The 27,105-nt window shown below is 39.7% G+C and overlaps 1 protein-coding gene across 2 annotated transcripts in view; it reads right to left on the reverse strand.

The window, feature by feature from the left end:
* Nucleotides 1–2,273: 2,273 nt before the first annotated feature.
* The window catches only part of ptpdc1a (protein tyrosine phosphatase domain containing 1a), a 112,035-nt gene continuing 87,203 nt past the window's right edge, over nucleotides 2,274–27,105 (reverse strand). The window contains exons 9-11 of one of the 2 annotated variants that reach the window (XM_052018156.1): nucleotides 11,125–11,310; nucleotides 10,164–10,274; nucleotides 2,274–3,083 (exon numbers count right to left, since the gene is read on the reverse strand). In XM_052018156.1, coding sequence (XP_051874116.1) covers nucleotides 2,961–3,083; nucleotides 10,164–10,274; nucleotides 11,125–11,310 — 420 coding nt within the window. In that variant the 3' untranslated portion in view covers nucleotides 2,274–2,960. The remainder of the gene's footprint in view (nucleotides 3,084–10,163; nucleotides 10,275–11,124; nucleotides 11,311–27,105) is intronic. The other variant, XM_052018157.1, reaches the window with a different exon arrangement.

Genomic DNA, 27,105 nt, shown 5'->3' on the forward strand with positions numbered 1-27,105 from the left:
GACAGTCAATAAATCAATCCCCAAGTTGCCAAAAAAGTCCCAGTAATAGTGGGAAAGGATCCTACCAAATTGGAAACATTTTCACAAGATCACAAGACAAAGGAGCAGAAGTAGACCATTCGGCCCATTGAGTCTGCTCCGCTACCTCATCATGAGCTAAACTATTCCCATCTAGCCCCAATTTCCGGCCTTTTCCCCATATCTCTTGATATCTTGACTAATTAGATAGCTATCAATCTCCTTAAACACCCCCAATGATCGGGCCTCCAAAGCTGTATGTGGCAACAAATTCCATAAATCCACGACCCTCTGGCTAAAGAACTTTCTTCTCACTTCCATTCTAAATGGGTACCCTCTAATTCTAAGACTGTGCCCTCTTGTCCTGGACTCACCCACCAAGGGAAACAACTTAGCCACATCTACTCTGTCCAGTCCCTTCAACATTCGAAATGTTTCTATGAGTGCAGTCCACGAGCCGACAATCGCCCATTGTATGTAAGCCCTTTCATTCTGGGAATCATCCTCATAAATCTTCTCTGAACCCTCTCCAACATCAGTACATCCTTCCTAAGGGGCCCAGAACTGCACACAGCATTCCAAATGAGGTCTCACCAGTGCCCCATAGAGCCTCATCAACACATACTTATTTTTATACATTATACCTCTCGAAATGAATGTCAACATAGCATTCGCTTTTCTTACCGCCGATCCAACCTGGTGGCTAACCTTTAGGGTATCCTGCACGAGGACCCACAAGTCCCTTTGCACTTCAGTACTTTGAATTTTCTCCCCATCTAGATAATAATCTGCCCATTTATTTCTTCTTCCAAAGTGTACAACTGCACATTTCTCAACATTGAATCTCATCTGCCATTTCTTTGCCCACGCTCCTAAGCTAAGTCTCTCTGCAACCTTCCTGTTTCTTCAATACTCCCTACTCCTCCACCTATCTTGGTGCCATCTGCAAACTTAGCCACAAAACCATTTATTCCACAATCCAAATCATCGTTATGCAGTGTAAAAAGAAGCGGCCCCAACACCGACCCTTGCGGAACACCACTGGTAACCGGCAGCCAACCAGAACAGGATCCCTTTATTCCCATCCTTTGCTTTCTGCCTATCAGCCAATGCTCCACCCATCCTAATATCCTTCCTGTAATTCCATGGGCTCTCATCTTGTTAAGCAGCCTCTTGTGCGGCACCTTGTTGAAGGCCTTTTGAAAATCCAAATACGCAACATCCACAGCCTCTCCCTTATCCATCCTACTTGAGATTTCCTCAAAAAATTTTCAGGGCTACTCCACAAGTTAAATAAATTGCATATCTTTGTGATCCAACTTCTGCAAAATCTGCAATCATTTTTTTTACATCAGTAATCATTAACCTGCGTGAAAGTAGCAATGCTGTCAATGGTACAAAATATCTATTATTTATCAAACTATATTCAGATTATGATTAGCACCCACAAAATGGCCTAGATTTTGATAAGTCTTGCTTGCTACCCACACTTACCATTTGGTTTCTCTATTACTGCACAGTTAACTTGGTTTGGATCCATAAGGCCAAACTTATTGATCAGGAGGGTTCTGGACCTGATTAGCTAGTTGCTGCATTGTACCAGGGTCTCAGGTGACCTAATGAAGTCACATGGGAGGGTCAGAACAAGTCCTACCCATAAACTGCTGAGAACAGCTTTGACAAATATCAAAGTTGCAACCCAATTTTGGCATTTGTCAATGGGCAGTGACAGTGGGCCAAAGGGCCTGTCTTCACACTGTATCTCTGTATGACTCTAAAGCACTTAAAGATTTCTAAGCATTATGAGTAGATTCCTCAATATTATGTGCGAGACAATTTCAGCAAATTTATAGTCTGCCATGGAAATCTTCAAGTTTGGGATTTCTGTGTTTGGATTTGCATGTACCCAAGCCCACCATATAACTGCCAACATTTACCAGCAAGATTCAGTCCAATTCATTAAAAGACTTCAAACGATAAATATTTTGTCTATTTTCTATTTAATTAACATTTATATTATGTAAAATTGCTAAATTGTAATGTTTTCACACAATTCTTACACAGTCTGCAAACTAGTACTTCTTGAGATCAGGCTAAAATTAATATAAATCACATATCCACTATACTTACTTGTGAACGAATATAGATGGTGTTATGTTCAAGTCTTCACACTAACTTCAGCGATGCTCAAAATGCTTCAAGAAGAATTCAATTTAATTCATCCCACCAGTAAAAATAATTCAGTGCAACATGATGCGTGAAGCACAGGACATTTTAAGCCCATTTATTAATATCTTAATTACATGTTTTGGTGATATTTTAAATAAACTATGAATCTAATTATTAGAACAAATCAGTGTTGCTTGGGATGCACTTATTAAAAATTCTGAAAACCAGTCTAAACCATCAAAAATTTTCTCTTCATACATTTCCAAATATAATCACTTATTTAACACTGAATTATAGCATTAAACAAATAAAACAAAATTGATGTAGACAAAAATATTTTGCACATAAAGCATGGTATATTTCAGACAATATTAGTGTAAACATTAAATAACTTAAAATGAAAACATCTTGCCACATTTATACATGGCACTTAAAATCATGGCCGTTTCTTTAAACAAATATACCTCATTATAATTTGGTGGCTAGTTAACGTTCAAGTTCAAGATCAAGTTATTTTTTTTCATTTATAAACCTTGGTTTTTAAAACCAAACTATAATTTTTCTAAAATTATAATATGACAACAATCAAGTGTGTGATACTTACTAATTTACTCTGATCTAAATCATATTGCCTAATTATAGTCCCCTATTCTACAATATAGAGCTGCTCCAATACTCACTTTAGTCTTTTATGTTCTGGGGAATGATAATAACAGGAACAGAAAAACTGAATGCTCCTAAATTCTTACTCAAGGAATCTGCAAACCTATATTTTATACACAATTATTAGAAATTTCACAATCTGAAAGTTTGGCTTGTTTTTCTTGTAAGATTGGCTTTAATATTGTCTTGAGCGTATTGTAAACCTTAGGACTGTCATCAGCATCAAAACTGACCTGGGGAAAAATACGACAGAACACCCAATGTTAGCCAAATAATAAATTAGAAAAACTAATGCAGAGGTTCATATCACTCCTGGAGCAGATAGTCACAATGACATTAGACTTAAATACTATAACAATGAGCAATTGCCATATGGAAAAATCAAAACTTGCTTTTCTTATAAATCACTTTCCTTTTAGTTTTCTTCTTATCCCATTGTTTGGTTATTGAAATACAGTCCCATGTACATCAGTTGCCCTAAGGGCTGTTAATTAAGTGAATGCTTTGACAACGAACATCAGCAGGTAACTTGGCCACAGGACACAATTGTCCTAACGAATTGTCATGACTTAACATATGCATAACTCCAGCAGCAGTTCCTCTCTAGCAGGCAGGAGCTTGAACCTTGGTCAGATATTCACTATCAAACACGTTGTATATCCAATAAACTATTCGGTAAATCTAGATTAGAATCATGAACCTTCTTGACTTGAGTGGCTCATTTATTTATTGGTTCAAGCCCGAGTTATTTATAAGAAACTTTCAGTTATAATTAAGTCTCTATACAAAAAACACTCATTTCAAATTACTCCATTTTACTAAAGAAAGTAATCCTATTTAATTTGTAAAAAAAATAGCCCAGCCAATTGCATCATAATTTCAGTTTCACATACAAGGTTAACGAACAAAATTCATCAAACACACACTTAAAAAAAAAGCAACTGAGTACTATGTAAAAAAACATGTTATTGGTAAAAATCTATACCTAACACTTTTTGACACCCAAGCATCTATTCTATATAGACTAGTGACCTCAGAATACGTCAAAAACATTGAAAGAGGAAAGGTAGGTCATTATGTATGATCTACTTAATGGCAAATAGCATCCAAGTTATTTCATCTTCCAAGGAAAAGTTCCCACGGCTTTGTTCTGCTCTTTAAAAGTTTACAAAATTACACCCTGGAATATGTTATACAGTGGCTTTTCATTTTCAATTCCTTCTTTAATTTGGTTTGAACACAGTGTATTCCAACTCCCACTTTATCACAACTTTATACATATACATTAGCCCAATATGGTCCTAAGCAGCCACAAATCCAGTTTATCCTCCAAGTCATCGAATTATTCCACATATGCAGTATTCCATGGCATAGAAGAAAAGCTTTCCAACACTATGTTCTGATTATGGACTATTAATTCTACACATCCTTTAGTTTTTGTTCTCATAGTTTTAATTACCCACAAATCTGTATTATTTTTATTAGTGCTTTAAAAGCATGGTCATGTCTTCTATTAATCTACTCTCTTTTTAATCCTGATTGCTATTGTGAAGTATAATGAACTATCATCTCGCAATGCAAGTCACTCAATATTATAATACCCTAAATGGTATTAGCAGAAGTCTATAAAAAGTAAGGATTACCCAAATCTTAATTAAATCTTCTCCATTTTAGAGGTATGGACTGTATCCTCTCTCAAAGATTTTTCCAAACAAAAATCAATTCACTTTAAAATTAGTTCTTAGATTGTTGCACTTCTCAAAGCCACATTAAATTGTTAATCTCCTTTTTAAAGTAAACTGACCAACTGGTTAAAATAAACCATTTGGACTTGTAATTCAAAAGATTTCAAGATACAATTAATTAATCATGTTTAATGATTACAACTTCACATTTAATGTTACATTTAAACACTTTTCACAGCTGCTACTAAGAACAGGATCACTGAATTGGTTATAACTACTTTAAGATTTCCATGTTAAATTACGCATGCGGGGAAATCCCAAAGTTACCATCAGTTTCACAACGTAAGGAGGTCAAACACCGACTGCACTGCTATTGATATTACATCAGAATAAGGGCCATTATGTTTCCCAAGCTCTGTGGTTTTAAAGTTTTAGAGAAACAGAAGATAAGGAGAAAAGAGATGCAAGGGAGCCAGGGAAAAGTGAGTGGAGCAAAGATGTAAAAGACATACATCTATGTAACCTTTTACAACCTCAGTTGTCCCAAACCATTTTACATCCAATGTAGGAAATTTGATAGCCAATTTGTCCACAGCAAGCTCCTTCAAAAAGCAACTTGATAATGACCAAATAATCTGTTTAAGGAACTAGATTGAGGGATAACTATCGGGCAGGTTACTAGGGAGAATTCCCCTTTCCTTTCAAATATGTTCTGGAACAGCAGGTGGTGCCTTGATTCAATATCTCATCCAAAGACATTCCCTCTGTATTGTAGCAAAGGATTAACTTTAATTCTTTTGTGTAAGACTTGAACCCACATTTGACTGACAAGAGCGCTAGCAAGGGAGACACAACTGATCCTGCCGAGTTCACTGACAAAAATGCTTTGGTGTGGTCAGCCACAGCATCCTCCTCCTATAAAATCATAAAATGCTGGAAATAAATAGCAGGTAGTATCTGCGTTCAGAGAAATAGTGTCAATGTTTAAGATCAATGACCTTTCATCAGAAGTGATATCGCTAGCATTTCATTTTTATTTCATATTTCCAGCATCTACAGTTTGTTTTTGTCTTTCAATCCTCCTCCAAAGCCTGATCCAATTTAAAATTCTCGTCCCAGGGTTCAAATCCTCATGGCCTTACTTTGAGACAGGTCTGTAACCTTTTCCTAGTCCATACCCCAAGAACTCAGTGATTCTCTAATTTCAACCACTTAGGTATTCACCACTACTTCCCCCTTACACATGGAGATATAGAGGTTGGCAGCAAAAGGAATATGATAACCAAATTTTAAAAAAAATACATTGACTGAGCAATACTGCAGAAGATCCTCAACTATGAAAAGAATGATTGTTGAGCCCTGTCACTTTTTGCATTAAAATAGTTGTTCTGGCTGCTGATACACCATCAAACAGAGGCATCAATATATAATTCATGTGCTTGAATGTCAAATAATCATTTAGAATGCTAAGGGTATTGAATGCCAGGTCACATCCATTGAAAGTCAGGTGTAGAGAATCAAATGATACTGTTTGCACAGGCATAAAGCAATGAATCACCAAACGTTGGTGATTGCCTTTGTTTGAATCTTTTGATTAATTCTTCTGTAAGATTTGCTGACCAGGTGGTTGCGAGGAGGAGAAGGCAAAGGGGAACTTCAACAGAAGTGGATTCAGTATATTAACCTACAGGAGTAAAAAATACTCAATAACCACCTCCACAATTACAACAAAATCTTTAGACTAATGACACTAAATCCACCTACTTTTAACTTAACATTTGAAAAACTTAACATTTCAAGTAGTAGAGTAGAATCCTCAAGGCGTTCTATGTTCTGTTCTAGAATCTAGGAAGGGCAGGAAGGGCAGGACTGGCAACTCAATATTCCAGGATACAGATGCTATAGGCATGATAGAGGTGCAGGTAAGAGGATGGGAGTTGCATTCTTGATGAAAGAGGACATAACAATGGTTCTTAGAGAAATATTTGTGGATGATCATCCAATTAGGCCATATGGGTAGAATTTAGAAATAAGAAGGTGATGGTCACTGTGATGGGATTGTATTATAAACCTCCCAATAGTCAGCGAGAATTGGAGGAGCAGCTATGTAGAGACATTGCAGCTAGTTGTAAACATAATAGGGTAGTATTAGTGGGAGATTTTAACTTCTCTAATGTTGACTGGGCCAACCACAGTGTAAAAGGCTTGGATGGAGTGGAATTTGTGAAATGTGTCCAAAAAAGCTTTCTTGATCAATATATAGAGGGAACTACTGCAGAGGGTATATCACTGGGAATAAGGTAGGACAAAGTGACTGCCAACGAGTACTTTGGGTCCAGTGGCCATAATTCTATTAGTTTTTAAATAGTTACAGAGAAGGATACGACCAGTTCACAGGTTAAGGTCCTGAACTGGGGCACAGCAAATTTTGGAGCCATTAGGCAGGATCTTGCAGAGATTGATTGGGTGAGGTTGTTTGCAGGGAAAGCAGCATCTGCCAAGTGGGAGGCCTTTAAAGTGTGATGTCAAGAGTTCAAGACCTCCATGTTCCTGTTAGGGTGAAGTGCAAGGCTGGCAGGTTCAGGGAACCCTGGCTGACAAGGGATATTGAGGCTCTGGTTAAGAAAGAGGGAAGCAGACACTGCGCATAAGCAATTGGAAACTGGTGAATCTCTTGATAATTTCAAGAAATGTAGGAGTGCACTTAAGAGAGAAGTCAGGAGGGAAAAATAAAGGATACGAGAAGGATTTGGCAGGCAAGGCAGGGCAAAATCCCAAGAAATTCTATAGGCATGTTAAGAGTAAAAGGCTGGCTAGGGAGAGAATAGGTCCCTTAAAGATCAGCATGGCCATCTGTGTGTGGAACCAAAGGAAATGGGAAGGATTTTTTAATGAATATTTCTCTTCAGTTTTTACCGTGGAGAAAGCAATGGAAGCTAAGGAAATGGGGGAAATGAGTGGTGTTGTCTTGGACCACATACAAATTAACAGAGAGGAGGTATTGAAGGCCTTAAAGCGACCTTGTGCATTCTCAGACCTTGTGGGAAGCTAGAGAAGAAATTACAGAGGCCCTTACAGAGATTGTTGCTTCATCCCTTGTCTCAGGTGAGGTTCCAGAGGACTGAAGAGTGGCTAATGCGGTACCATTGTTGAAAAAGGGTAGCAAAAACACATCAGGAAACTAAAGGCCAGTGGATCTGACATCAGTGGTGGGGATTCTGAGGGACAGGATATATCAACATTTGGAGAGACAGGGTCTGATTCAGGACTGTTAGCATGGCTTTATGCATGGGAAGTCATGTCTGACAAATCTCTTGGAGTTCTTTTAGGAGGTAACTAAGAGAGTAGATGAGGGTAGGGCAGTGGAGTTGTCTATATGAACTTTAGCAAGGGTTTTGACAAGGTCCATCATGCCAGGCTAGTCTAGAAGGTTAGATCGCATGGGATCCAGTGGAGATAGCGGATTGAATTCAAAATTGGCTCAGTGGTAGGAAGCAGAGGGTGATGGTCGAGGGTTGTTTCTCGCACTGAGGGCCTGTGTCTAGTGGTGTGCCACAGGGGTTGGTGCTGGGACCTTTGTTCTTTGTAATTTATATAAACAATTTGGATGTGAATGTACAAGGCCTGGTTTGTAAGTTTGCGGATGGTAATAGGTGGTGTTGTAGATAGTGTAGAAGGTTATGAAAAATTACAGGGGGATCTTAATCAGCTAGGTATGTGGGCTGAGGATTAGCAAATAGCTTTCAATCCAGATAAATGTGAGCTATTACATTTCGGGAGATCGAACCAGAGTAAGACATACAGTGAATGGTAGGGCCCTGAGGAGTATTATGGAACAGAGGGGCCTAGGAATGCAAGTGCATAGTTCATTGAAAGCGGCATCGCAGGTAGATAAGGTGGTGAAGGCAGCATTTGGCATGCTGGCCTTCATCAGTCAGGGCATTGAATATAGGAGTTGGGAAATTATGTTGCAGTTATACAAGACATTGGTGAGGCCACTCTTGGAGTATTGTGTACAGTTTTGGTCACCCTGTTATAGTAAAGATATTATTAAACTAGAAAGAGTGCAGAAAAGATTTACCAGTATGTTACCTGGACACGGGGGCCTAAGTTACAAAGAGAGGTTGCGTAGACTAGGACTTTATTCCCTGGAACGTATGAGATCAAAGGGTGACCTGATAGAGGTATATAAGATCATGAGGGGCATAGACAAGGTGAAAGCACATAGTCTTTTTGCCAGGGACGGCTGCTAAAAACAAGAGGGCATAGGTTTAAGATCAGAGGCAAGAGATTTAAAAGGAACATTAGGGGCAGCTTCTTCATGCAAAGGGTGGTGCATATTTGGAATGAACTGCCAGAAATAGTGGTTGAAGCGGGCACATTAGCAACATTTAAAAGCCATCTAGATAAGTACATGGAGAGGAGAGGTTTAGAGGGCTATGGGCCAAACGTGGGCAGATGGGACTAGCTTGCTTGGCAACAAAGTCAGCATGGACGAGTTGGGCCAAAGGGCTTGTATCCATACTGAACAACTATCTCTTCAGATATTTTGCCTTCCCAGAAAATGGTTGATTTCAGATGACACCAGTGTTAATATTGCACTGTGTCTATATAGAGGAAGTAATTACCCATTTATTGGTAATACACATGACTGTGATGACCCAGTAATAAAAAGTGACTTAAAAGAGAAATCTGTACATATCCAAAGAGATACAATTTAGTAACATGGAGAGCTGTTGAAACTTCTCAGTTTGTGATTGTTTTTGAATTCTATAGATATTCCAGAAACATTTAATATCACCTCCACTTTATTCTTTTTGGAAGAGTTCTTCACGTCTCAAATGGAAAACTTGAAAACTTAAAAAAAATTTAGCTCTACGATTATTCTTACAGATTGCATGTCCATTCGAGGTCATCATCTGTAGATTGTTTTAGCTCTACAGTTGGCACGATGTAAAAACATCACCTACAGCCTGCTCTTTCCCATCCTGGTGAGACTTTTCACCATTTGTTGGTGGATAAGCTCAGTCAATTGGGATCAATAAGCTATTCTCCCCATGCAGTCACCACCTTATGCAAACCCCAGCTCTCCTTGGCTAGGGAATCTGGTATATTGCTTTGCATAGGTGGTATAATATATCACATAGTCACAGAGTAGAGTATCACCAAAGTCATACAAGGGTGGAAGAAACCTAGTTACCAGTGACAAATCCCTCCATTCAAAAGCTTGTACTGAAAAATATTAGTTACTTTGTAATGTTAAACAACATTATACAACACATTGCTAACTGTACATAACATGGCCAAATTATTCCTCAACCACCATATAAAAAAACCAAAAAAGCATCAAATGTTCATTTATCTCATTACTATTTGAGGGACCTTGCTGTGTATGAATTACTTCCTCACTGGCCTCCATAAATAACTAACTTCAGAAATAATTTATCAGATCTGCAATATTTTGGGACAGTGAGAAATAAAAAGTTACTACACAAATACAAGCTCTTATTTTCTATGCAAATAATTAAAAGGATAGCTGGGATTAAACACTGAAACTAAATACAATATTTCTGTAAATTCAATCACACAAAATATTTTTCTCCTTTGTTTCTAAGATGCAGTACTTGCCTTTGTAAAAGCTCTAATTGCCCGAGTAAGTATAGCATCTTCTACATCAAATGGCAAGTCACGCAATTGTGCCATACAATCAAGAATGCAAAGCAGTGCCTGATATTGATTCTGGTTAAAGTAATAAAATACTACGTAAGTGAAGATTATTGTGCTTTTAAACATATTGCATGATCATGCATAATTATACTATTTTGTTGCATTATTCTACATTTCATGCAAATGAATCACATTTTAAATACATCACACAATGGATAAAATAATTACCTGACACCAGCTACGATATAGAAAGTTATATCCTATAGGTTTCAATAAGTGTCTTAATTTATGTATCAAATACAAATACACACTCACTCACCTCATCACCAAAACTTCAAAAGATTTGTGATTCAACATTTCCTAGTCATAACTATCAAAATAATAGTCCAAAATTACAGTGGCTAGTCAGTGAACTGGCAAGAATATATGGTAGTTTAAAATTCTCACTCAAAAAAAACCCCTGAATATTTATACATTGTTGGCTGATATGCAAGTGAGTTTACTAAGCCATAATTATTAGTGTAATTGTGTTTTTAAAGCCTATATATATACTTCAATTTTTATTTTAATTGCAAAATATATTCCAATCTTCTATGTGGCTTATCATTCCACCAAAATTTCTTTGATTGCTTTGTTAGAATTCTTTACTGTGATCAGTTGCTCAACCAGTTTGACAACATCACTGTTGCTGCACTCCAAGAAAACCCAGAATAGTTGCTTTACAGAAAATGACACTGGAAAATTTGAAATGCACACCAGGGATCATTGGCCAATATCCTTCAAGGTCAATGATGAGCAACCCCACTTTTCCACTGATTGCAAAATCCACCCGGTGCGTTAACGAGTGTAATAGAAAGGCAAGTAAAATTTTAATTTATTATGATAATCCACAGACACCCATGCAAAAAAAATGTTAGATTACCTTTTCTAGTGAGTAAAAAGCTTTATTGGGATCCATATACTTATGCGCTAGGGCTTCCACATCTGCCCTACTTATAACAGGTTCTTTCAGCTGTTCAAGCCAGGACCACATAAGACTGCACAACACATAAGGATTCTTCTCTGTACAAATCCTTTCCCAAGCTCCTTCTCTGACATTTAATTCATGCTAAAACAAAATGAATATATTAAATGTAGCAATAATCTTTATCAGGTTTTGCAAATTTCAAGCCTTCAATAAATAAATTAATGCACATATGTAAATGAGAGCATACCAGTTATAGTATATCAGAGTGCAAGCCTGACAACTCTTCTGGCAACTGATCTTATATTGGCTTGCAGTTCCATGTACAATCGACCCCTGCATAACAGCAGTTTGGGTAACGGAAATTTGCCCATACAAAATTCAGAAATCACTACCAAAAAATCTGGGATTGGGAATAAAAATTTGCTCTTAAGAAATTTATGTGAAAAGTAAATAAACTGCAGAGAGTTGTGAATGCAGCCCAGTCCATCACACAAACCAGCCTCCCCTTGACTGTTTATACTTCCCGCTGTCTAGGGAAAGGAGCCAACATAATCAAGGACTCCTCCCACCCCAGACATTCTCTCTTCTCCCCCATCAGGCAGAAGATACAAAAGCTTGAGAATTCATACCACCAGGCTCAAAGACAGCTTCTATCCCACTGATATAAGACTCTTGAACGGACCTCTTATACACTAAAGATGAATTCTTCATCTCTCAATCTACCTCACTGTGGCCCTTGCACTTTATTTGTCTACCTGCATTGCATCTTCTCTGTAATTGTAGCACTACATTCTGATTTTTTTTTCTTTTGTACTACCTTGAATGATCTATCTGGATGGCACGCAAACAAAAGCTTTTCTCTGCATCTCGGTATATGTGACAATGATAATCTAACGACCAATTAAATAAACACAATTTCTTTTTCAACTTGCATTTCTTGACGCATGTGCAGATAGCCCAGCTTCATGTTAAAGAAAATCACAATATGGACTATTTTCAAGGAATGCATCTTCCCTGTAACACAGGGTTTGCTTGTATGTTCCATGTATATTGGCAGAGCCATGTCTTTTGTGAACTACCTTAAATAAATAGATAGGTAGAGGGATCACCTTTGTACATATGAGAATAAAATCAATTTATTCTTATATAAAAAGGCGTCGACATGTCAATGTTGATATTTGAAAAAATATTTAAAATTCTAACTTTAGCTCATACCTCTGCTACTAAGAGTTAATACAAGGCCACAGCTGGAATATTAGAGTTAATGACACCTTTTTATAAAAAGGCAAGAGGATAAAGATCTACAAACAAACAACTATAATTGTAGTTAAGAATTTGAATTTTTTGCTCTGTAAAGAATAATCTGATTAAAATTTTCATAAGTTAGCTTGAGATGGTTCCTAAATTTTAGCCAATAGAGGCCAACTTGAGAGGGAAAGTTAAACAAATCTTTCTTCAAACAGTAGATATTAGAGGATGGAATGCTTTACACCTGGCTGTTCAGTCAAAGATTAATGTATTTACTAGTAGAATAAATAACTTAGTTAAAATGGAAAAGCTTAGAAGAATACACACTGAGGACAGAGAAACATAATCATAGAAGACATCTCCAGTTGAAGAACATCGACTAACATAAACATGAGGAACTGCAGGGGTAATCTTCACCTTCAATTTTCTGGGCATGAATTGGTGGACAAGATCAGGTAAAAATGAAATTCAGGAAGGTTCTCTTACAGAGATATGTATGACCTGATTGACCAGTTTATTACCTCAGCAATGATTCCATAAGCAATTGCTGAACTGGTAATAATAGGTCTGGAACACTTGCGTTTCTTGGACTTGCACGGAGATACCGTGCAAAGTTAATTACTAATTGTATAAGTGATGAAAACTGACTTCATAGAAGATTTTGAAACATTTATGTTGACAGTATTGCCCCTCCTACCTAATGCACTTCTACGTTACTAACTTTTTAACTTTATAAATTGATTAGATTTTGGCTATATATTTTGATATTACAAGATAAATACAATGTTACTGAAATTAAAAATAGAATTAGTTATGCATGAATTAAACAAGATTGTGGCCTATAAAAAAATTAGAAATATTATTATGAGTACTCGACATAAGCAGGTTATAATGCTGTCAGTAAACAACGAGGCATGTCATAAGCACAAAAGTGTTTCTATGCCACTGAGCTGACTGTTGAATGCATTAACATTGAGAAGTCTCCAGGCTGGGCAAAGCAGTGCTGCCAAAGGGAGAGAAAGGCAGTGGTTTCCATTGTATCCAACATGAAGTGATGAGAAAGACAGTAAAATCCGGGCAGTTTTCAACACAGGGAGCAGGTATTGCTAATCTGCACCAACCAGAGTACACCCTGAGCCCCACATCTCACTGCTGAGCAGCTGCACCATTCACCCCAGCCCTCACAGCAATTTCTGACATTGCTCAGTAGCTCATTCCACAAGGAGAAGGGCAGTAATGACATCATTTTAACTGTTTCATTGCTGCCAGAATACCAGCAGAGGGGTAAACCCTCAATCAGGTTCCTGGCATCCCAGCACACACAGTGGGGAGGACGATGGCTTATGCAAGTTACTCACACAGCAATGCAATCAATAATGCATCACGAATGCTGCAATGAACCATCTTAAGCTCCGATTCCACTGGTTCTCTCACTCCTGAGAATGCACTGGAGCATTAATTACACAACTGGAAGTTAGGAAAAAAATTTTTAAAAAAAACACTGCAGATGATGGAAATGAGAAATGGAAACAGAAAATACTGGAAACACTCAGCGGGTCTGTCAGCATCCATGGAAAGAGAAACAGTTAACATTTCCAGTCAAAGACCTCTTGTCAGAACTGGGAAAAATAGAGAAAACAAGTTGGTATTAAATGGCAGAAAAGGTGGGAGATGAATGGATTATACAAAGGGGATATCTCTGATAAGGTAAAGTCAGAATTACCATGGGATTAAACTGTAAACAGGGTCATCCAGTCAATGGGTTAATGAGGGTAGTTAGAGAAAGAGAATGAGAAGAGTGTAGGTCAAGTGCTGCCCATACTAACTGCCATGGGAATTCACTTTTGCTATCCTAACAGCAGTCTACATCCTACCCCAGGCGGATGTGAGGCTTGCACTTGATGAACTATATTCTGTGATCAATAGCCTTCAACCAGTGTATCCTGAGGTCTTGTTCATCATGTGCGGGGACTTCAACAAGGCCAACTTCAAGAATGTGCTACCAAAATACTGTCAAGCAAGTCTCCTGTCCCACCAGGGGCCCAAACACCCTTGACCACCGCTACACAACCATCCCCCACCCACATTTTGGAAAATCAGACTGCCAGACTGTATTCTTTCTTCCTACTTAAAAACATAAATTGAAACGTTGGGACCCAGTACAGAAAGTCATACAGTGCTAGTCTAAGGAAATATACAAGCTCCTATGCAACTGCTTTGAGTTGGTGGATTGGTCCGTGTTCAAGGACTCAGCGACTAATCTAAATGCCACTGCCATCACGGCCATCATCAGCAGGTGTGTAGAGGACTACATACCAAAGAAGTCAATCCGAGTGTTCCTCAACCAGAAACCATGAACCAAGAAATCCACTCCCTACTGAAGTCCACACCTCAGGTTTTCAAGTCAGGTGAAATCTCAATATGACCTTCATAAAGCTATGAGGGACACCAAGAGACAATACCAGACCAAACCAGAGTATGAGACAAGTCGTCAGTCATGGCAAGGCTTGCATGCTATAATGGGCTACAAAAAAAAAGTTGGGCATTATCACTGGCAACAACACATCCCTTCCCAATGAACTCAATGCATTCTATGCACATTTCAAATAGAAGGTCAATGAAATGACACCACTCACCTCAACAGCCTTCAATGCACCTGTACCCCCGGTCACCATCCCAAACATCAGATCAGCCTGCCTGAGTGAACCAGTGGAAAGCAACTGGCCCAGATGGAATCCCTGAGAACCTGCATGGATCAGCTGGAGGGTGTATTTGCAGACATCTTTAACCTCTCCTTATTCCAGTCTAAAGGTTTCCACTTGCTTTATGAAAACCAAAGAAAAATAAGGTGCCTTAATGACCACCATCCAGTGGCTCTGACATCCATCCTCATGAGGTGCTTCGAGAGGCTAGTCATGGCACACATCAACTCCATCCTCTCAAGACAACCTCGACTCACTGCATTCTGCCTATTGTCAAAACAGGTGATGGCAGACACCATCTCCCTGGCCCTACTTTCATCTCTGGAACAGCTAAATTACAAAGACACCCATGTCAGACTCCTATTTATTGACTATAAGCTTCACCTTCAATACAATAATTCCAAACAAACTCATCGACCTAGGACTTGGTAACCCCTCTACAAGTGGATCCTTGAATAGGAACCAACACCTCTGACACGATTATCCTCAACACTGGTGCCCCACAAGGCCACATCCTCAGCCCCTTACTTTATTCCCTATACACTCATGACTGTGTGACCAGATTCTGCTCCAACTCTATTTACAAGTTTGCAGGAGACAATATCATAGTCGGCCAGATCTCAAACAATGACAAGATGGAAGGATATAGAGAGCCTAGTGACGTGGTGTCAAGACAACAACCTCTCCCTTAATGTCAGCAAAACAAAGGAGCTGGTCATTGACTTCAGGAAGTGGGGTGGAGCACATGCCCCTGTCTGTATCAATAGTGCTGAGCTGGAGATAGTTGAGAGCTTCAAGTTCCCAGGTGTAAATATCACCAACAATTTATCCAGACATTGGCCAGGAAAGCACACCAACACCTCTACTTCCTGATAAGGCTAAGGAAATTCAGCATGTCCCCGATGATCCTCGCCAATTTTTACAGACAGACCATCGAAAGGATCCAATCCAGATGTACCACAGCTTGGTATGACAACTGCTTTGCCCAAGACAGCAACAAATTGAAGAGTTTGAGCGTAGCCCAGTCCATCACAAAAACCAGCCTCCCCTCCAATGACTCCGACTACACTTCCCACTGCCTCAGGAAAGCAACAAACATAATCAAGGACCCCTCCCCACTGGTCCTTATCTCTTTCCCCCCCTCCCTTCAGGCAGAAAGTTTGAGAACATGTATCATCAGGCTCAAGGACAGCTTCCATCCCACTGTTATAGGACTCTTGAATGGACCTCTATTACGATGAAGATAAACTCTTGATCTCTCAATCTACCTCATCATGGACATTATACTTTATTTGTCTACCTGCACTGCACTTTGTCTGTAACTGTAACACACCATTCTGCATTACATTTTTTTCCCTTTTGTACTACCTCGGTGTACTTACATATGCAATGATCTGTCTGAATTGCATGCAAACAAAGCTTTTCACTGTATCTTGGTATATGTGACAATAATAAATCAATTACAATATGAACAAAGAAACATGAAAGCAATGAAATGAGGGCAGTTAGAACACAAACACTGGAATGTGAAAGTTGTGAAATGCAGAGCTGTAGGACATGTTCAGCATGTGCTAATGGAGAGAGGAAAACTGGGCCAATATTACAAATGGACTAATCAGTTTTGATAAAGGCAAAATGGGTTTAAAACTTTTAGAAGTTAGAAAACTTCCCTAAAGAGCAAAAGTTAAGCTTTGAACATAACTTCAAAATATAGAACATAGAACAGTACAGCACAATACAGGCCCTTCAGCCCACAATGTTATGCCGACCTTTAAAACTCGCCAAAGACTATCTAACCTCTTCCTCCCACATATCCCTCTATTTCAAATTCCTCCATATGCTTATCTAGTAATCTCTTGAATTTGACCAATGTACCTGCCTCCACCACCGCTCCAGGCAGCGCATTCCATGCCCCAACCACTCTCTGGGTAAAAAACCTTCCTCTGATATCTCCCTTGAACTTCCCACCCATTACTTTAAAGCCACACCCTTTGGTACCCTAGGAAAGAGGTGCTAGCTGTCTACTCTATCTATTCTTCTTAATATTTCGTACACCTCTATCACGTCTCCTCTCATCCTCCTTCTCTCCAAAGAGTAAAGCCCTAGCTCCCTTAGTCTCTCCTTATAATGCACACTCTCTAAACCAGGCAGCATCCTGGTAAGTCTTCTCTGCACCCTTTCCAATGCTTCCACATCCTTCCTATAATGAGGCAACCAGAACTGGACACAGTACTCTAAGTGTGGTCTAACCAGAGTTTTATAGAGCTGCATCATTACCTCGCAGCTCTTAAACTCGATCCCACGACTTATGAATGCTAACATCCCATAAGCTTTCTTAACTACCCTATCCACCTGTGAGGCAACTTTCAGGGATCTGTGGATATGGACCCTCAGATCCCTCTGCTCCTCCACACTACCCAGAATCCTGCCATTAATTTTGTACTCTGCCTTGGAGTTTGTCCTTCCAAAGTGTACCACCTCACACTTCTCCAGATTGAACTCCATCTGCCACTTCTCAGCCCAGCTCTGCATCCTATCAATGTCCCTCTGCAATCTTCGACAATCCTCTACACTATCCACAACAGCACCAACCTTTGTGTCGTCTGCAAACTTGCCAACCCACCCTTCTACCCCTTCATCCAAGTCATTAATAAATATCATGAAAAGCAGAGGTCCCAGAACCGATCCTTGTGGGACACCGCTAGTCACAGCCCTCCAATCTGAATGCACTCCCTCCACCACAACCCTCTGCTTTCTACAGGCAAGCCAATTCTGAATCCACATGACCAAGCTTCCCTGGATCCCATGCCCTCTGATCTTCTGAAGAAGCCTACTATGTGGAACCTTGTCAAATGCCTTAATAAAATTCATGTAGACCACATCTACTGCACTACCCTCATCAATCTGCCTGGTCACCTCCTCGAAGAACACTATAAGGCTTGTGAGACATGATCTGCCCTTCACAAAGCCTTGCTGGCTATCACTGATCAGGCCATGATTCTTTAAATGCCCATAGATCCTATCACTAAGAATCCTTTCCAACAGTTTGCCCACCACAGACGCAAGGCTCACTGGTCTATAATTCCCTAGACTACCCCTACTACCTTTTTTGAATAAGGGGACAACATTTGCCACCCTCCAATCCTCCGGTACCATTCCTGTGGACAACGAGGACTCAAAGATCCTAGCCAAAGGTTCAGCAATCTCTTCCCTCGCCTCACGAAGCCGCCTAGGGAATATTCCATCAGGCCTCGGGGACTTATCTGTCCTAATATTTTCCAACAGCTCCAACGCATCCTCTCTTGATATCAACATGCTCTATAACATTACCCTTACCAACACTGTCCTCAGCATCATCAAGGCTCCTCTCCTTGGTGAATAGTGAAGAGAAGTATTCATTGAGAGCTTCACCCACTTCCACAGCTTCCAGGCACATCTTCCCAACTTTATCCTTAATCAGTCCTACCTTTACTCCTGTCACCCTTCTGCTCTTCACATAAGTGAAAAATGCCTTGGGGTTTTCCTTAACCCTACTCGCCAAGGCCTTTTCATGTCCCCTTCTTGCTCTCCTCAGCCCCTTCTTAAGTTCCTTCCTTGCTACCCTGTATTCCTCAAGAGACCTATCTGATCCTTGCTGCCTTAACCTTACGTATGCTGCCTTCTTCCTCCTAACTAGATGTTCCACCTCTCTTGTCACTCATGGTTCCTTCACCCTGCCATTCTTTCTCTGCCTCACAGGGACAAATTTATCCCTAACATCCTGCAAAAGATTCCTGAACAACGACCACATCTCTTTAGTACATTTCCATTCAAAAAGGTCATCCCAATTCACACTCGCAAGTTCTAGCCTTATAGCCTCATAATTTGCCCTTCCCCAATTAAATACTTCCCTGTCCTCTTTGGTCCTATCGTTGTCCATGACAATGCTAAAGGTTAGGGAGCAGAGGTCACTGTCTCCCAAATGCTCACCCACTGAGAGATCCAGAATTTCATCCAATCATCTATAATCCAATTAAAGGGTTAAAAAATAATGACTTTCAGGTTCACCATGGAACTGTTCCAAAATGTATTCAATTGAAAAGAATTCAGCCTTAAATGTGAAGGGGTTTGACTTGTCAAAACATTTGTCAAACTGTGTAAACACAATCTGTGCAATCACCAGAAGAGTGCATGAATAATTTATGCTTTCAGGATGCTGGTTTTCAAATAACTTCTTGCCATGTCTTTCTGGAGATCAAAGACATGGTGACATTTTGAGATTGAACTCTTAAGTTCAGAAATAAATTCATAAAGTCACAAATGGTACTTTCAATTCAACAGCAATTCATTCAATAATTCTTAATTATTATTTTTAAAATATTTAAATATAAAATGTACATACCTATCTTCCTACTGTGAATTATCATTTAACATTACTTATATATGATTGATGTACATCAACTGGGTAACACTGCTTAATCATCCTTATTAACATAATGCCTGCTTTAGGAAAACTATGGATTGAAATTTATTTAAAGCTGCTTAGCAAATCGAGAAGAATTTCTAGACCATAACAAGTCATTGGACTGATTGAAGACAATTGTTCCATTGCTATTTCAGATGATAAAATAACGAAGGTTAGGGTTTCAATTCAGCCCAGATTTATGGGTCAAACATTTCTTTTCACCAGCAGCTGTAAAGATTCATCTTGAAATTAGTGATTAATTTAAATCAATTAGTCACTAATCTAGCCTCACAGGACACTTCAGTCTGTAAATTCTCTGTCCACTACTACCGTTTGTTTTCATTTATTCAATTTTCTATCTATGCAGGCATTGGTCTTTTCATCCATTAGGTTTTAATTTTGTTAATAAGTCTATTATGTAGTAAATCATCAAGCTCTTTCAAAAGTCCATACACACACTAACTGAACTACCCTCAATCAAGTTAGTCAAACACAATTTGGCTTTAACAAATTAGTGCTACCTTTACTACATTAACCCATATTCTTCCAAGTGCGAATTTCTTTCTGTATTTGTATTTCTGAAAGTTTCCCCATGCTAAACATTTGATTATCCCATTTTTGAGTGGGATAAAATTTTTAGTCCTCCAGAGGATTGGAGAATTTTGGCCAGAGACTCAAAATCTTCTCCTTCTACTTCCCTTTAGAATGTATTCCATCTGATCCATTTTCCTTTAGTTTATTACCATCATCTAGAACCATGTAACCAACACCTGTTAGATTACATCATCATGCAAGAGAGAAAATGCAAGACATCTTCATTACTTGCGCCATGACACATACTGATCTCTGCTGGACCAACCTCCACCTAACCCAGTCTGTCATCCCCATTGACCTGGCCCTCAAACTGCAAAGTCATCAGAAACACTGGATAGAACTGGGAGAACACAAGTCGTCCTCAGCTGCCCAACAAAATGATCACATCCTCTTGGATTTCTCTACCACTTCCTCCTCCACAGTAACACTGATGGCATCTTATGTTTTTAAGGTAAAAAGATTTGCAAAATACTTGGATGCTAGCCATGTCCTATATCTACACGAGGGCTTCCATGTGGTCTTTAATTAGCTTTACTCTTCCTCTAAAAATCTGTTTAATACTTCTATATTTATAAAAACACTTTTGGGTTCTCTTTTTACATTGCCAACTAAACTATTTTCACACATATTCTTTGCCCCTCTTATCTCTTAGTTTCCTTCTGTACTATTCGTACTTTAATTTGGTTCTGTACTGAATCATAAACTCATAAAACCATAGAACAATACAGCACAATACAGGCCCTTCAGCCCACCATGTTGTGCCGCCCTTCATGATTTATCACAAGTTTCCATTTAGTGTTTCATTTTAATTTCTATATCTTTAGTCATTCAGGGGCCAATTGTTTTGGATATAAATGTGCCTGGTTGAACATAGAAAAGCTCCCATTTTACTTTTACTGATTTACCAGATTGCCTTCAATTTCAATCCATCAGGGCCAGAACACTTTTCAACTTAACTGAAAATAGTCCTCCTTCAGTATGTTATTCAAAACTGAATGAAAGTGACCATTTTCCAAATGTTCTCCCACTGTAAAGTGCTTCACTCATCCTACTCAATTCCCTAAAACCAGAGTCAGCACTACTTCCTTCTTTTCAGGGCTGGAACCAAACAGAGTCAGATCTCCTGAAGCACTTACAGGTTTTTTGCTTCAAAGCTTTAGAGCATACCTAAGCTGAAATGACAATTTTGTGATTCTACAGAGCTCAACATACCAGTTTAAGCATGCCACCTTTGCCCCTTCCATGCCCCCAGTATTGTCAATCCTGGCAATACTGATGATGATGAGAATAATGACAATCAAGGGACCCAATGAAATAGGGAATTACCCATAACATGCAGCAAAGTGGCTGACTGAAAATTAGTTACAACTGGACAGTTGGGCAGAGCAATGGCAGATGGAATTTAATCCTGATAACTGCAAAGTTATGCATTTTGGGAGGTAAAGTAAGGGTAGGACTTACACAATGAATGGTATGCTCCAGGGAGTATTGAGGAATAGAGGGACCTTGGTGTACAAGTCCAAAGATCCCTGAAGGTGGCAGCCTAGATAGGGTGGTAAAGAAGGCATACGGGATGCTAGCCTTCATTAGCCAGGGCATAAAATTTAAGGGCAGAGAAGTTATGGTGCAGCTTTATAAAACATTGGTGAGGCCACATCTGAAATATGATGTAAATTTTGGTTACCAGAGCATCGAAAAGATGTGATTACTCTGGAGCAGGTGCTGGGGAGATTCACAAGGATGCTGCCTGGGATGGAATGTTTCTCTTAAGAGGAGAGACTGGATAGGCTGAGGTTGTTTTCCTTAGATGTAAGGCGGTTGAGCGGGTACCTGATGAAAGTGTACAAAACTGAGCAGTATAGGTAGGGTAGACCTCAGTAAACTTTTCCCACTGCAAAGGTGTCTTTAACCAGAGAGCACATGTTTGAAATAAGGTTTAGAGGGGATATAAGGAAGAATATTTTTTCAGTCAAGGGTGGTTGATGTTATGGATTCACATCCTGAGAGAATGGTGGTGGCAGAGATTATCACAATGTTTAAGAAGTGACCAGATGACACTTTAAGAGCAAGGACTTTAAGAGACTTTAATTTAAGAGCAGGGAGGTTATGCTGCAACTGCACAGGGTACTGGTGAGGCCACACCTGGAGTACTGCGTGCAGTTCTCATCTCCTTACTTGAGGAAGGATATACTGGCTTTGGAGGCGGTGCAGAGGAGATTCACCAGGTTGATTCCGGAGATGAGGGGGTTAGCCTATGAGGAGACATTGAGTCGCCTGGGACTATACTCGCTGGAATTCAGAATGAGAGGGGATCTTATAGAAACATATAAAATTATGAAAGGGATAGGTAAGATAGAGGCAGGAAGGTTATTTCCACTGGTAGGTGAGACTAGAACTAGGGGACATAGCCTCAAGATTCAGGGGAATAGATTTAGGATGGAGATGAGGAGAAACTGCTTTTCCAAGAGAGTAATGAATCTGTGCAATTCTCTGCCCAGGGAAGCAGTAGAGGCTACCTCATTAAGTATACAGTATTTAAGACACAGTTAGATAGATTTTTGCATTGTAGGGGAATTAAGGGTTGTGGGGGAAAGGCAGGTAGGTGGATCTGAGTCCACGATCAGATCAGCCATAATCTTATTGAATGGCGAAGCAGGCACAACGGGCTCCTATTTCTTATGTTCTTATGAGCACTTGAATCATCAAGGCACAGAAGGATATGGACCAAGTACTAGTAAATGAAATTAATATGGATTGGTACCTGATGGTCAGCATGGACAGGGTGGGCTGAAGGACCTGTTTCTGTGCTGTATGACTCTATGAAGACAATGCAAGAATGGAAAATACAGCAGCTTTGCTTATTATGATGATTATATAAAATGCTGAAAGCATATTTCAAATAATGTGAATATTAGCTATTAAATACAGAAAAGCAAGAAAAGGCTGAAAGATGTAGGAAAAGGGGAAAAGTAAATGTAAGAGATGGGAAAATGTAAGACTAAGTGAGAAGAAAGGCAGCATTTGCCAAGGATGGTACCTCATACATAATTTGAAGCATTGGGAGTTCTTAAGGTAACCCAGTAACATTCAGTCATATTTTGTTGGACTGGCTTCATTGATTTGAGCTCAGATAAAAGCATGGTGTTGGGCAGGTACCAAGAATCAACCATGGGAATGCACATTTAACTAGCAGTTGTCATCACTAAAAAAAAAAGTGTCATAGTCCCAGAAGAGTTTCTGCATTGCCAGATGACCATTCACTAACTTTTCTCCTGAGCTCCTGTAATTGCACGCTGACCATATCCTAGAACGAGCATTCCAGGCAACTTACAGCTCTTGATCTGTTCTGCAGTGATTCTAGCCACTCCTCAATTTCAAGAAGCACTGAGTTTGAGTGTCTGGAGAAACTTATTGCATGACCCATAATGCAGAACCCATGAGATACCCTAGAATTCCCATGTGGCACCGAAGTGAAGTAATGGGGTTGTAATTAAATATAAAAACATCTTATAAGTACTTGAGTAGCAGGTACCTGTGTGTACAGATACCCAGTTACACCTGCATGAATTTTAAGATTATTTAAATTCATGCAAACCAGATTTTATTAAACAAAATTCTTATATCTAACATGCTGGTATCCTTTAATTAGTTATTTCTAATTTTGTCTCTTTGGATGTAACTCATAAAATTGATTTATATATTTATTCAGTTCACTACAGTCATTTCGTTTACATTACTTAGCACTTATTTTGTCCATATTATTCACCCAAATCTCACCATGGTTAAAGCTCTGGCTCTGCAAGGTGTCATATTTTCACTTAATCTACCCTTCAGACAAGCTAGTTATAGCTTGTCAATCAACTTCCACCACAAAAATTAACACACAATGTGGAAAGTTGCTCAGGTATGACATGTTCACAAAAGGTAGGACAAGTCTAATCAAGCTAATTACTACCCAATCAGTCTACTCTTATTCATCGGAAAAGTGATGGAATTTGTCACTGATAGTGCGATCAAGCTGCATTGATTCACCAATAACTTACTCACCAATGCCTACTTTGGGTTTCACCAGGACCACTCAGCTCCAGATCTCATCATAGCCTTTGTCCAAACATGGACCAAAGAGCTGAGGATGTTAAGACTACATCATGGAGTCCTGGTAAAACTGAAGTCAATAGGATCCAGGGAAGAACATTCCAATGATAGAAGTCATGCCTTACTCAAAGGAAGATGGTTGTATTTGTACAATGGTCGCTCATCGCATTCCGAGGACATCCATGTGGAAGTTCCTCAGGGTAGTACCCACAACCATCTTTAGCTGCCTCATCAATGATGATTCTTCCCATCTTAAGGTCAAAAATGGAAATGTTTACTGATGATTGCACAATGGTCAATTCCATCTGCAACTCATCAGCAAATAAAGCAAACCATGCCTGCATACATTAAGACCTAGACATCATTCAGGCAAGTAATATTTATGCCACAAAGCTGCCGAACAGTAACCATATCCAACAAGAGGGACTCTAAGCATCGAGTTCCCCACCATCAACATGTGACCACCACCACCAACGGTGACCAGAAACATAACTGAACCAGCCATATAAATTCTGTGTTTACAAGGGTAGGTCAGAAGCTGGGTATCTTGTGGTGAGCAACTCAATTCCTGACACCCCAAAGACTTTCCACCAACTACAAGGCACAACAGTGTGATGTAATACTCTCCACTTGCCTGGATGAACACAGCTCCAACAAGTCTCAAAGTACCCAACACCTATCACGACAAAGCGCTCTGCTTAATTGGCAGCCCATCAAACAAACAAAATGTTTGTTTCCTCCGCCACCAGGGGACAGTGGCTGCATTGTGTACCATTTATAAAATGCTGAAAGCACCTCACAAATTTGCAGGCTTTACCATCAAGGAGGACAAGGACAACAGGTGCATGGGAACATTACCAATTGCAGGTTTCCCTCCACGTTGCAGACCAGGGCGGCACAATGGTACAGCTAGTACAACTGCTGTCTCATGGCTCCAGTCATCCAGGTTCAATCCTAAACATCGCTTCCATATATGTGGAGCTTGCACATTCTCCTGGTGAATGTGCAAGTTTATTCTGGTTTCCTCCCACATCACGGAGATGCGTGGGGTTGGTGAGTTAATTGCAAATTACCCCTAATGTGCAGGTGAGTGGTAGGATCTGGGACGGGGTGAGGGGGAGGGAGTTGCTGGAAACATAACGTGAATAAAATGGGAAAATGGGGTGCTTGTTGGTTGGTGCGAACGGTGGGCCAAGGGCTTGTTTCTGTGCTACATGACTCTATGACTGTCCTGAGTTGGAAATATATCACCTGCCTTTCCTCATCACTGGGTCTAAATCCTGGAATTCCCTCCCTGTTGGAGAGGCCAAACTAATTTGGCAAAGAAATGGGACATACAGTAGGAGTCCAGTAGGGGGTGAGGAACAGAAATATATGGTAAAACTCAAGTCTCCAGGCACATGGGAGGAATGCAAGACTGGATTGCATGTATCTTAACACAAGTAATCTGACAGGCAAGGCTGATGAACTGAGGGCAGTGATTACGGGACTATGCAATTATTGCAAACATGGAAATAAGGTTGGAAGATGGGGAGGATTGGCAACTCAATGTTCAAAGATATAGTATCTTCAAGTGGGACAGGAGGCAATGTAAAAGAGGAGTCCAGGAGTCCATTACTGCAGTAAAGAAGAATATTCTATAAAGTTCCTGAAATGAGGCCATATGGGCAGAGCTCAGAAACAGAATAATCACGAGTCCTCCAAACAGTCACCAAAATTAGAGGAGAAAGTATGTAGGTAAATCATAGAAAAATGTAAAAGTCATAGGATAGCAACATAGGGGATTTCAAATTCCCCATTATTAACTGGGGAACAATATGGAAGGCTTGGAGGGGCAACATTTTTAAAGTGCACCTAGCAGAGTTTTTTTAAATGAGTCAGTACTTAGATTGTGGTAGGTTTCGAGCATTGAAAATATCTGAGGCCCTGCAAGAGTACAGAAATACAGGAGAAAAAAAATTAATTAGGAGAGAAAAGAGGGGAAATGAAATATCACTGGCAGACAAAACTAAGGCAAATACCATAGCATTTTATGTATATTGCCTTCTTCACCACTTGTCTACCTATGTAACAACTTTCAGGTTATGTACCTGTACCTGTACCCACAGACCTCTCTATTCTACAACACTCTCCAGGAACCTATCATTTACTGCACAAGTCCTGCCCTGATTTAACTTACCAAAGTGCAATACCTTGTACTTGTCTGTGTTAAAATCCATCTGCCATTCTTTGGCCCACTTTCCCTGTTGATCTAAATCCTGCTGTAATCTTAGACAGCCCTCTTCACTGTCCACTATACTGCCAATTTTAGTGTCATCCACAAACTTACTAACTATGCCAACTACATTCTCACCCAAATTGTTTAAAGATGACCAACAACAGTGGACCCAGCGCCAATCCCTGTAGCACACCACAGGTCACAGACCCTCCACTGCCACCCTCTGACTCCAACCACCAAGCCAATAGGTAGCTCACCCTGAATCCCATGTGATCTAATCTTCCAGACTAGCCTACCAGGATGAACTTTGTCAAAGGCCTTGCTAAAGTTCACATGGAGAACTGCCCTACCCTAGTCAATTCTCTTCACAGAACTCGATCAAATTTGTAAGACTTGCTTTCCCACCCACGAAGCCATGCTGACTATCCCTAATCAGTCCTTGCGTTTCCAAATGCTGGTAGGTCCTGTTCCTCATAATCCCCTACAATAACTTTCCCATCACTGACATTACATACAAAAATGTCCAAAGTTCAAAGGGGCAAAGGGACTAAAATAAAAATTAGCAAAATCATTAGTGCTCTCTTTGTTTGAATAATAAATGCCTAAATATTTTCAGGTACAACACTGTTGTTGGT

This window comes from Pristis pectinata, chromosome 6 (genome assembly GCF_009764475.1).
Source record: "Pristis pectinata isolate sPriPec2 chromosome 6, sPriPec2.1.pri, whole genome shotgun sequence".
Taxonomy (NCBI): domain Eukaryota; kingdom Metazoa; phylum Chordata; class Chondrichthyes; order Rhinopristiformes; family Pristidae; genus Pristis; species Pristis pectinata.